At 42.0% G+C, this 12044-nt stretch overlaps 1 protein-coding gene across 1 annotated transcript; it reads left to right on the top strand.

Moving 5' to 3' along the window:
• Positions 1–5169: 5169 nt before the first annotated feature.
• Positions 5170–7091, top strand: LOC148032659 (ras-related protein RABA1f-like). Its single transcript, XM_087683949.1, has 4 exons — positions 5170–5253; positions 5442–5606; positions 6318–6793; positions 6845–7091. Exons 1-4 carry the CDS (start codon positions 5170–5172, stop codon positions 7089–7091), a joined length of 972 nt encoding a protein of 323 aa, XP_087540075.1.
• The last annotated feature ends 4953 nt before the right edge of the window (positions 7092–12044 follow it).

The following is a 12044-nucleotide window of genomic DNA, read 5'->3' as shown; positions in this document are numbered from 1 at the left end:
ATTTCACCGGTGGACTCTGGGGGACCTGATGCATCCTACCGTCAAGTTTCGTCACTTTCTGATAACTCTAGGCTAGTTGATAAATATATTGTTTGATTTGACTTTGTCATTCAGGACATATTGTATATAGATGAGTTTGCATCAAGGCAAGGAGGAGCTCAACATGCGGATCGATAGAAAGATTCAGCTCTGAAGGAGTACATTGGCAACCTTGTTGTAGACTTGGTGGTCTTCCATAAGAAGTTCTCACCACGACGGCAAGAAACAATCATGAAAATTCGAGCTTTGAACCTTTCGAGTAATACTTGTGACATCTAGCTCGGAGAAGGTGGTGTTAATCAAGCAGTCAAAGCTTCTTTACTTATTTGACTAAACATGTAGTTGAGCAATGTGTGTGCTTGCTACATTAGGTGACCTTGCTAAAGTGTCAGATACACTTCTCCTGGAGAAAGAGCTGAAAGGGAAGCTTGTCATTTTGAAAGCAAAGAAGGAACTTCTATTTTCATCGGAAGCTGGCCCCTCCTCTCCACCAATGAAAAAATATTCCAAGAAAACATTCCTTTATTCCCATGGCAACTTGCCATTACAGACCCCTACCATGCATTTACCATCAAACATAAGAACTTGGAATAATCATCCAAATCACATCCCAACAATCGGTTAAATGCAGAAGCATTCAGGGCATTGTTTGATCAATCAACAAAAACAATGGTATCCTTTTCCAAACATTGTAGGAATAGTCATGATAACCTTTTCATCGTGTATTTGCTCTCTCCTTGGGATCAGGAGTGGCTCTATATAAAATTTTCTTAACACACCCTTCTTTTGGCTAAGGCATTTGCTAAGATTTCAAACATTGTACAAGACATAAGTTCTTTTAATGACTTACATTGATCGATAACCCAGCCTTCTTCCCAACAAGTCCAAAAGCATCAGTCTTTCCCTTGACTTGGGTTTTTCTAATCCCTTGAGCTCTCTACCTACCTTTGAGGCCTGGAGTTGTTTTTTATATCTACCCCAACCTCAAATAGGATTGATAAACATAGTCGCTATCGGGCGGATCTCAAGACATTGTAGTTTTAATCCTAATGATTGTTGTTTGTATTAGCTAAGCACAATAACAAGATTTCCAATCTATCAAACATGAGCTATTAACGAGAGCTTGGGCAAAGATCTTAGAGATTCGAGATTGAATTTCCTCTAGGCTAGATTACTTACCATGCAATCCATCAAGAGTGCAAGTTATAGCATACTTTCAGTGTGTGGAAATACATATCTATTATTTTCTTAAAAAGGAGAGTCAACAATACCTTGGAATGCTATTATGCTGTGTACGAATTTGTCACATAATAGCATCTAGATGCAATTAACTTCTCTTGATACACGCATTTGGGGAATTTAATCCTTCGAATACTTGCGATGGAGTTTACCCTTTTCAATGTCCTATTCTCGTGTGGCATAATACGCGTCTAGTTCATCTCATGCTGGAACCAAAGCAAGCATTCATCAATTTTAGAAATATGTTACTTACGACTGGTAGCGCACTTGGATGGATAGTGATGTCCTTGCTTGAGGCTTTTGTTTGCAGGATTGCCATCTGCGTGTGACATTTTTTTCCTAGGGGACCTTGTCGATCTTCGTCTCCCTTAGATGCGAATCGCACAAGACTTCCGCCCCTTTTCCTCGATTAGGGGGGGGGGATCAGTTGGGAAGGAAATTAGACTTTTGAGGTGGAGATTAATTCCATAGGAAAGGAAAAAAGGGATGCGTATGACCACCCTCTAAGGAGGGGAAGAGTTGGAGATCCTTCTAGAAGGTTCTCTCCTTCTCTCTCTGTCAACTCTCCCTCTCTCTCTCTCTCTCTCTCTCTCTCCCTCTCTCTCTCTCCCTCTCTTCTTCTTCTTCTTCTCTCTCTTCTCACCTCTCTTTCTTCTTCCTCTTCCTCTTTTTCTTCTCCTCTCTCTTCTCTCTCTCACCCTCTCTCTTGTTTTTTTCTCTTTCTCTTTCTCACTCTCCTACACGCTAGCAATAAAGGGGGAAAAGAGGTGGTTGCTCTCGGCAGCAAGGGGGAGGGAAATTAACATGCTATCCTCCTTAAGGGGGGGAGAGGTGGTATTATTGGGGGCGGGGGGGGGTGAGATAGTGGGGGGGAAGAGAAGTGGCACACATGTGCCCTCCCCCCTATCGATTTCATCACCACCTCATGGTGATCATCATATCCTTGCTCATCCTCTTTGTCTGCAGTCTCCGCCGTCATCATCAACGGCTTCCTTCCCTCCCTCCTTAGCGTCGTCGTCATCCTTCTTCCCATCGTCGTGTTTTTTCTCCCCATCAACATCATCACCACTCCCTCTTCCTATCGGCGATGACAGGGAGATTTTACAAAATTTCAATGATTTTCAATTATTAAGGGGGGGATTCCTATGCAGGATGCGAGACCCTGACGGGGTCATTACAAATTGAACATTAAAGTTCATTGGGTTGTTCTTGTCGAATTGTAAAGCTCTATTCATTAGAGTTACACTTACTCTTTCAAGATTTACTCCTTTGACGACCTCACTTTCATCTAATTTTATAACAAACTGCAATTTACCATTACATTCCTCAACAAACATATTGTAGTATATTACCATTGCCGATTGCACCTTGTACAAAACTAAATAGTAATTGTTGAGTTCGATAAACTTCACCTCATATGCATTTTTGGTCCCAACCTTTAGTGTTTCCATGCATTGAAGATGCATGGGATCTCCTATTAGCTCCAAAACCTTTGTATTAAGTTGTCATTGGGCCTCTATTAACTTTGAAGGTTGAGGAAAAGGTACAATTCTATTTCTCTTCAGCACATGACCAAACCCAGCCTTCACACAAGTGGTATCACAGCATTGGTCTTTGATCCATTTTTTCCTTCAAATTTTTAGTTCTATTTTCTTCCATCAAAATAAATTTCAGACAAGTATTGTACAAGGCAATGATTAGTGGAGTGCTGCAGACCATCTATAGTTAGTAAGAGACTACATCTGGAGATCTCCAAGGTCAAATATGGCGGAGGATGGCTAAAGTGGCAGGTCGTCATCAAATTTCATGCAAAACTGGAGGTAACTAAGGTAAAGGAGAGTTAGCCAGGATTAGTTTGGGAACAAACTGTGGTTACTTTGAAAAGAGGGAGTTCTCTTTTCCCTTTCTTGGAGCTTCCTGCACGTTTTAAGGAGTTTATCTTCAATGGACAGCTCATCCATTTACAGGGAATTCCTAATAGATCATATTTTCAACTTATTACCATTCAACAACTCAAAAGGGAATACAAGAGGCACTCACAAATATTTGTGTTTCATTTGAATAAAGAGATGCAAGATCAGCCCAATAATTCAGCAAACCATCTAGCCTTGACAGCTCTTCTTGAGGAGTATAGGGATTTGTTTGAGGTGCCAACTTCATTGTCTCCCAAGAGAGCAGTAGATCACCCTATTGATTTGGAGCCCAACTCAAAGACAATCAATAAGCCACTTTATAGATTATCAAAGTGTGAATGAGAGGAAGTAGCCAAGCAAATCAAGGAACTTCTTGAGATGGGATTCATTGAACCAAGTTCTTCACCTTATGCATCTCCAGTTCTGTTAGTCAAAAAGAAAGATGGATCTTTCAAAATGTACATTAACTCCATGGATCTTAATAAGATCACAATGAAGAACATGTATCCGATACCTAGGATTGATGATTTGCTTGATGAGCTCAAGGGGGCTCGATTCTTTACGAATATTGATTTGAGATGAGGGTATCATTAGATTCACATGCAAGAGGGTGATGAAGTCAATACTGCTTTTAGGACAGATCGAGGGCTCTATCATTGCTTAGTGATGCCATTTGGGCTTACAAATACTCTAGCTACCTTCTAAAGCCTAATGAATAAGATTTTACCACCTTTTCTCTTTCAGTTTGTCTTAGTGTTCTTTGATGACATTTTAATCTACAGTAAGACTTTACAGGATCACTTGGCACATATAGGAGGGTTTTTGATGTATTGAGACATCACATGTTTTTTGCTAAGGAGAAGAAGTATTCTTTCATGCAGACTGAAGTGGAATACTTGGGACATATTGTCAGTGAAAAAGGAATATAGGCAGATCCCAAGAAGGTGCAATGTATAAGAGATTGGCCAATACCCACTACTACTACTTGTCTTAGAGGATTCCTTGGTTTATATTCATTCTATCGCCGATTCATCAAGCATTATGCGGCCATTGCAACTCCTTTGACTAATAGGTTGAAGAAAAAGACTTTCTTTTGGGATGCTCTTGCAGTTAGCAGCTTCAATTAATTAAAGGGACTCCTTACATCTGCTCCTATTTTAGTATGATCGGACTTCTCCAAAGAATTTACCATACAGTGTGGTGCTACTGGCCGTGGCATTGGGGCTATTTTGTTACAAGAGCATGGAGTGATTGCCTTTGAGAGCCGTAAGAAATGGCCATGAATGTTTATGACCAAGAGATGTTGGCTATCTTGCATGCAATTAAGAAGTTGCACCATTACTTGTATGGCAGCCGATTCAAAGTACATAGTGATCACAAGGTTCTTAAGTATTTCCTTACTTAGTCCAATCTTACTCCTAAGCAGCATCAGTGGGTAGCTAGAATTATGATTTTGACATCATCATACGAGAGGCAAAGACAATATAGTGGCTAATTCTCTTTCTCATATGTGGGCTTGTGTAAAAGAGTGGGGATAGATGGGTAGGATACGGGTTAGCATGGGAATACCCAGTTATATTGACAGGGTATATAAGGTGTTGAGAGACCCAATTAGGGCACCAGTTATCAATAATCAAGTCTCTCTTTTATCCTCCCTGCTAGCTTTCATGGCTTCCCTCCTCTTTCTCTCTCTTTTCCTGTCTTTCTCTCTCTTGTGCTAGTCTTTCTCTCTCTTCTTCTCTCATCTTCTTCCTCTTTCTCTCTCCTCTCTGCAGTCTCTTCCTTCTCTCCTTCTCTCTCCTAGGTCTCCTTCATTACACTTGGTATCAGAGCTTAGTTTTTTTTAGATCCTTCCTTTCTCTCTCCTTTCCCCCAAATCTGGTCTCATTTTCCAACAATGAACCCTACTTTTTAGGTACACAAGCAGAGATGGCAACTTTCTTGGAAGACACACAGGAGCTATAAGAAAGGGGCAGTGATGGAGTACCATAGGGGGATGGCAGCTTTCTTGAAGACCATAGCAAAAAGCCTTACTACGCCTGCTGTCTACAGCCCAAAAGCAGTATTGCATTCTAAAAATCGACGCTTCCTTGCCACAGATCTCTTATCAGTGCTCTAGCTCTCTCATGAGCAAACTAGCAAAATCTGCACCTCGAGGTTGGGGCTAATTCTATATATGATTGCAAAGGGAAGCCTCTACAACTTTGGGAGCAATTGAATACTCCCCATTCGGATAGTGCAAGCGCACAGTTGGTGCATGTAGTCCATCTTGGCCATCTGTTCAAAGTGGTGCTGATAAGGGATTTTGGTGTCGGCAAGTCCAACCTCCTCTCACGCTTCACACGCAACGAGTTCAGCCTCGAGTCCAAGTCCACCATTGGTGTGGAGTTCGCCACACAAAGCACAAGCATTTTGATTCTCATATGCCAAAACAGCTAGAACTTCATCGTGCTCCTCTGGATTTACAGTCGCATCTTCAGAAAGGAAAGAAGGCGCCCTCTAGTAGAATTGCATGAGCTTCTGAAAGCTAGCCTCTATCATCCCCAAGCAGCGAGGTACCAGGAAGTCCTAAGATGCCTGCAGAGGAAAGAGCATTATCATCATGTGAGACAATATCACAACCGGATGGTGAATCACTGCTTAGAGATGGAAGGCCTATGGCAGAGTTATCCTGATGCCAACATGGAGGATAAGATGGAGATCTAGAATTCTCATAAACTAAAGAAGGCTTCCCAATTTTCTGATGGATCCCTCTGCAAAGGAGTGGGGACATTCCGAACTTCTCATGTGTAGAGCCTTCTTAATAGGAGGGCAAAGGTGCAGAAATCCATTGAAATGGCAAAGGCTTCCAACTTTGTTTCAAAACCAGCAAGAGGGTCTGAATACAAATATTGTGTTTGAAAAGGCAGCTGGGAAAGTGAAAAAAAAAAGCATAGCCTACTGGAGTTTTGAGAAGGCTTCCAAATACAGGTCACACAAAGGCGAATGCAAGCTTACCACAGGTGCTTTTCTTTGTTGTGAGCCAAACAGAAACAGCCGAGTTTCCTGTGTCTTTTCCATCTGAGCTCGGGTAACTTGGCCAAACCCTTGCAACACCCAGGTTCGTCTCGCAGCATCCATGTCAACTCAAAGGTGCTCAAGGCTCAGATTTGGGACACGGTTGGCCAAGAAAGGTATAGAGCAATTACAAGTGCATATTATCGTGGTGCAGTTGGTGCACTTTTAGTTTATGATATTACAAGGCATGTTACTTTTGAAAATGTTGAGAGGTGGCTGGAAGAACTAAGGGATCACACCGACTCAAACATAGTGGTAATGCTTGTTGGAAACAAGTCAGATCTTCGGCACCTAAGAGTTGTGCCCACAGATGATGGCCAGGCATTCTCACAAAGAGAGAATTTGTACTTCATGGAAACATCTGCTTTGGAGTCAACAAATGTAGAGAATGCTTCTACTCAGATACTTACACAAATCTATAGGGTTGTGAGCAAGAAGGCTGTTGATGTGGGAGAGGATCCTGCTCCTGGTCCTAGGCAAGGTGAACCTATTAGTGTTCATAGTAATGATGCCAAGGGAACAAAGAAAGTTGGGTGTTGTTCAACGTAGGAAGTTTATCACCTGTATTATTGGCCATCATTTTTGTTTTCTTACAGGAGTGGGACATATGGCAAAGAAATTTTACGCCTTACCCTATGTATTGATAGTTTACAAAGGAGGATCAGTGCTTCTGTATCACGCTTCATTGGCTTGGCCGAGCATATGTTTATGTTTGAGGTTGAAATGCTTGGAGAATTGGTTTTAGCTTTTCCAGTTATACATTCTGGAGCCTGCTACAGCATTGGAAAGAGCTTTAACTTCACAGAAGCAATACGAAGACATTATCCCACAAATTTTTCTTGAAATGTCAAGAGGGCTGCATAGTTCAAGTTTCTGGTATGTGGTGAATAATTGCACAGCAGCACTGGCTGCAATGTTCAACTAAACATTATTTTGTTAGGTGAGCTACAATGTTCTGGCTACAGGGGGCATGTGGGGGACAGGACCAAACATTGTTCTTCAGCTTGTTGCTATTCTTATATTTACTATTCACAATGAAATTGGGGCTCTGAGTCTCATTAGCCTACCTTTGCAGAGATACTTCAATGCTCTGTCATTTTGGAATCATCTCATTAACTTTCTGCTTTTGTGGTTGTGCAATCTGGCCTTCACTATCTTGGAAGCTGTTAAATTTGCTGAAAGAAAACTCAAAACTCCTTGAAGGAAGACTGGTTTTAATGCAATGGGCTTGTGATGAAACAGACTGAAAAGAAATTTTGAGCTCCTCACAAGAATGATTTGTACTAGCCTGATCACTTGCACCAGAAAGTGGCAAGGAGGTTATCATGCACATTCCGAGTTTGATTCTTGCATCTGTTGATACACTGGTGTCCATGCTTGTGGAGCTTGAACAAAATCCTGCATCCGTGTTAACCAGCTCTTCCTCATTTAAAAGTGCATTCAACACTTCACTCCGACTGGGGAGTCTCATAAGGATTTGCAGTGTGCACTGTGGTAGGATTTGCAGTGTGCAGTGTATTGTAGGGTAAGGGATCTCTTTACCAAGTAGTGTTGCATAAGCTTTGATGATATGCAAAAAGGGAAGCAGTGTTACATCAGCTTTGAAGATGGCCGGTCTAGCAAGCAGAGAGGCTAACTGAAGCTACTCCTGGACTGTCAAAAAATAAGACACATGCTCAAGCTCAGCATGTAGATGTTGTTGTAGCCAATAAAAGTTCAAGATTATCTTGAGCTTCAATAACTTGAACAACAACTACTATTGCTGCTCTAGTTCCTATTGTTCCTATGGTGCCAACATCATAGTTGGGATCGATTGTATATGGTGGATGACAACCCATGTATGAGGGGATTCTGAGCATGATATAGAGGACAAATACAGCATATTGAGACAGAAGACCATGTGCAGAATTTGGGATTTTATGAAAATTACTAGTATTTGTAATGAAATTGACTGCTTGACCTGAACATGTCTAGGACTCAACAATAGAGAATTGGCTCAATGCTGATATGGGGATATGGATGCTTGATTTCCATCAAAAGATCAGGTATGTGGGCAAGATTGAACATACTAATGTGATGAACAAGGCATGATATATTTGGATCAGACTACACACTAGACGACATATGATTGCATGCAATTGTGCAGGCTTGGACCCCCAGTGTGCTATCCTACACGTATCACAACAAGCATCCCTGTAGTCAACCTCAGACTAGCTCATTTGACATGTTGACAATGACATGTTGGACATGGGAGTGCATGATAGGTGTTTTGATGCTAATTGATCTATGGATGTGGTATACCTATGCCTAAGAGATTATATCATAATTGCAAAGGATATTGACACATTGACTTTTTTTTGGAAATGACACTTATGGTGGCACTCATATGCTCATGCTGACATTGAGATGTCTATGAACTTGTCTATGTTGGCAATTATGTGTCCCTATTTGGTAGTGATGCTTATGTGGTCATGAGATGATCATGTTTGACAAGGTTATGCTCTTATTGGCAAATGCATTTGGCCACGATGGTAATGGTTTGGATCATATTAGCAGCGAATTTCAACCTACAATTATTTACTGGACAAATTCCAATTCATAGGTCTCCCAAAGGTCCTCATTCAGTTTGATAAGTTGGTTAGACCCTACAGGGTATCGACTGTTCAAAACAGGCCTCTCAGAGTTAAAAACAGTGCGCTGGACTGCACAGTTCAGCCACGCATCTCTTATTACAGAATTTTCTGTATAAGACCTGTTATTACATACCTATGCTCTTTGCATAGAGGGGATTGATACCTTTGACTAGAGCTTGAAATCTCCCCAATCGGAGCTCGGATTGGAGAGTTACAGCCACTTTTGTATGCACTGATCCTGTGGGACAAGCAGCAGTCCTACACAGTTAGCCCACAAAAGTCTATTACAGCAAAGCCTTCTTGTGTGAGCGAGTGCCGACCCATAGCTCAATTCGAAGAGGGCACTCCCCCCTTCGATCTGAACCAAAAATCTCCCCATTCTGCCCTATGGTTTGGGAGATAAACTCAATTTTGTGCTCAGAGGTACTATGGGACAGGCAGTAGTCCTACACAGTCAGCCCACAAAAAGTGATTACAAAAAAGCCCTGATCATTTACTATCAGAGATATTTTTACATACCCTCGTAGAGGGGATTGAGGGATTTAATTTGAATAAAAATTTTTGGCAATCGGAGCTTTCTAGCTCAAGATATTGTCATTTCTGTAACAAGGGGTCTGGTGGACTGCACCTTAGTATGGCAGGCCACAAGGGTAAAGCAAGGCCCAAGAGGACTTCCAGCGTGAAATAAGGGACTCCCGTACCTAAATGAATAATTCTAGCTCAACCGAAGAGGATCATGAAGACATGTTTGAAGAGGATGCCCTTGAGATAGACCGCTTATCTATGCTCAACCAAACCTTATGCCAACATGAGACCCATCATGCTGAACGACATCGAGAGTTAGAACAACGCCATAGGGAGATGGAAATCCGCCAAGATCAGCGTCATTCTGAGATGATGGCAAAGATGGACTTACTCATTGAGCGCATGGGCGCCCTCATCCCCTCCATTGCACCCTCCTCAGCTCAGCCCAAGGAGCATGTCCCTCCTCGTGAGGCCAACTCCCCTCCTACCTTGGAGACCGGGCGTAACCCTCAAGCCTCAAGGTTTTGGTGGCACCCATGGTCTTCCCCATAGCACCTATGAGCTCAGTGAGCCCCCTACGTGACATGATGAACCCATTCCCCCATCACCCGTGACGAACCCTTCTATCCCATCCTTGGGACAGCAGCTCCCCCATAGTGGAAGCTATATGCAAGGGCAAAATGCAATTTTTGGGCAGCATTGTATGCAGGGTGCACATGGGCAGCATGCGCATGGCAGTTTTGGGCAGCAAGGACCCAATGTTCTGTTTGGTTTGCATGTATTGCATGGGCAGTATGGAAATTTTGGGCAGCAAGGCCCCAATGCAGGTGCACATGGGCAGCATGGGAATTTTAGGCAGCAAGGCCCTAATAATCAGTTTGGTCCACATATAATGCATGGGCAGCATGGCACCCATGGACATTTTGGTCAGCAAGGCATATATGGGCATTCTCATGGACATTATGAGTACCATGACCATTGGCATGAGTTCGATGTGCAAAGGCAAGTGCATGCACCTACTTATAATCAACATGCATATGATGAGTGTGAATATTTTGAGCAGCATGCATCTGATGACTATATATGTTCTTATGAACTACATTTTGGTCACATACATGGACAACCATCTAGACAGTATTATGTACATGGACAACATCATGCAAATGTATATGAGTATGTACATGGGGAGCAACATCATTATCAGCAAGGGAGTGCTCGATATCATCAGCCACTTGATTATTGCTATAAGCAACATGCGCATCCTTATGAGCCACATGATACTTCTCAAGAATGATGCCATGATGAGAGTATCTCACTGCCACAGGCTCATGAGTAGATGCCCCATCAGCCCAAGGCCCTTACCTTTGAATGCCCAGCAATAGCCATGCATGTGAAACTCATGGACATGAAATGCCTAGGGATTGATGCATTGAATGTTGTATTGATTGCAGCCTCATCTGCTCCAGTCCGATTTGACCTAGTGGTTCCCAATGAGTTTATGGAAAAGTCAATGCTTGCTACCGTATGGGTCGGTAAGGATCTTGTGCCACCATCACTGCTTCACAATGACACCATGAATTACTTCTATGATATAGCGGATGCATTGGATCACAATTATCCTTTTGACCCTGTTGGTAGTATGGTGACCCATGCTTGTATGGATGACCCTTGTGCTCTTGATGCTTATTATGTAGGTTATCCATTTGATCCCAGGGAACAGAATGGTCTTGGAAAAGCCCTATTCTGATCAGAATTTCACCAGTGCAGTTCTTTCCCTACTTCAAGGATGCAATTTTGATTGAGTAGTAGCTAAATTTGCCCCATTCTGAAATGCAGACAACTTACAGACATCATACTATTTCAAAACAGTTTTTACCCTACATTAATGACAGTCAAGTGTCACCTATATGGCTTGAAAGTATGCTTCATGAGCTTCATTTTGACATGTCACACGCCTCATAGGAAGTTATGACCAGTTTTCTCCAGCAGGCCTGTTCTGGACAGCAAATGCTGTCCACTATTTGTCAGTCCCTAATTGTCTAGAATTGGAGGCCAAACTCATGTGCTATCAACTTGCACATGTCATATACATCATATACACAATTCTATGCCCCAATTCCACATGAGATTGTACTTTCCCATACCTATATTCTCCTTTGTAATGTTGAGCAGAGTAGTACTCTACAATCCCCCCCTTTTTCGTTGTGAGCCATAAGTCCTCTTTTTGTTTTTGAGGGCAAAGACCTTCGGGGTCAGGAGGAATGTAAAAGAGTGGGGATAGACAAGTAGGACACGGGTTAGCATGGGAATACCTAGTTATATTGACAAGGTATATAAGGTGTTGAGAGACCCAATTAGGGCATCAATTATCAATAATCAAGTCTCTCTTTTATCCTCCCTATCTTTTGGATGAAGAATTCAGCCATATTTTTCAGAAATTAGAGCAAGGTCTTATGGAAGAAAACTCGCATTGTCAGTTCAAAAATGGCCTTATTTGGTTGAAAGGCAAGATTGTTATTCCTTCTACTTCTTCTTTTACACGGAAAATTATGGAGGAACTACATTCTTCACCTTTAGTTGGACATTTAGGAGTTTTCAAGACCTATGACAGGATCAATAAAAGTTTCTATTGGAAAGA

The sequence above is a fragment of the Lygodium microphyllum genome, chromosome 8 (assembly GCF_053477565.2).
Source record: "Lygodium microphyllum isolate KBCC chromosome 8, Lygodium_microphyllum_v1.1.10, whole genome shotgun sequence".
Classification (NCBI taxonomy): domain Eukaryota; kingdom Viridiplantae; phylum Streptophyta; class Polypodiopsida; order Schizaeales; family Lygodiaceae; genus Lygodium; species Lygodium microphyllum.
The sequence above is the reverse complement of the archived record's forward strand: the minus strand, read 5'-3'. Positions and strand labels throughout refer to the sequence as shown.

Bases quoted from the DNA above. Each gene is read 5' to 3' on its own strand.
- LOC148032659 (XM_087683949.1), top strand. From the start codon at position 5,170: ATGGAGTACCATAGGGGGATGGCAGCTTTCTTGAAGACCATAGCAAAA. The intron at 5,607-6,317 runs ATTCTCATATGC...ATCCATGTCAAC, and splicing joins CACAAAGCACAAGCATTTTG to TCAAAGGTGCTCAAGGCTCA. The intron at 6,794-6,844 runs GTAGGAAGTTTA...GTTTTCTTACAG, and splicing joins AAAGTTGGGTGTTGTTCAAC to GAGTGGGACATATGGCAAAG.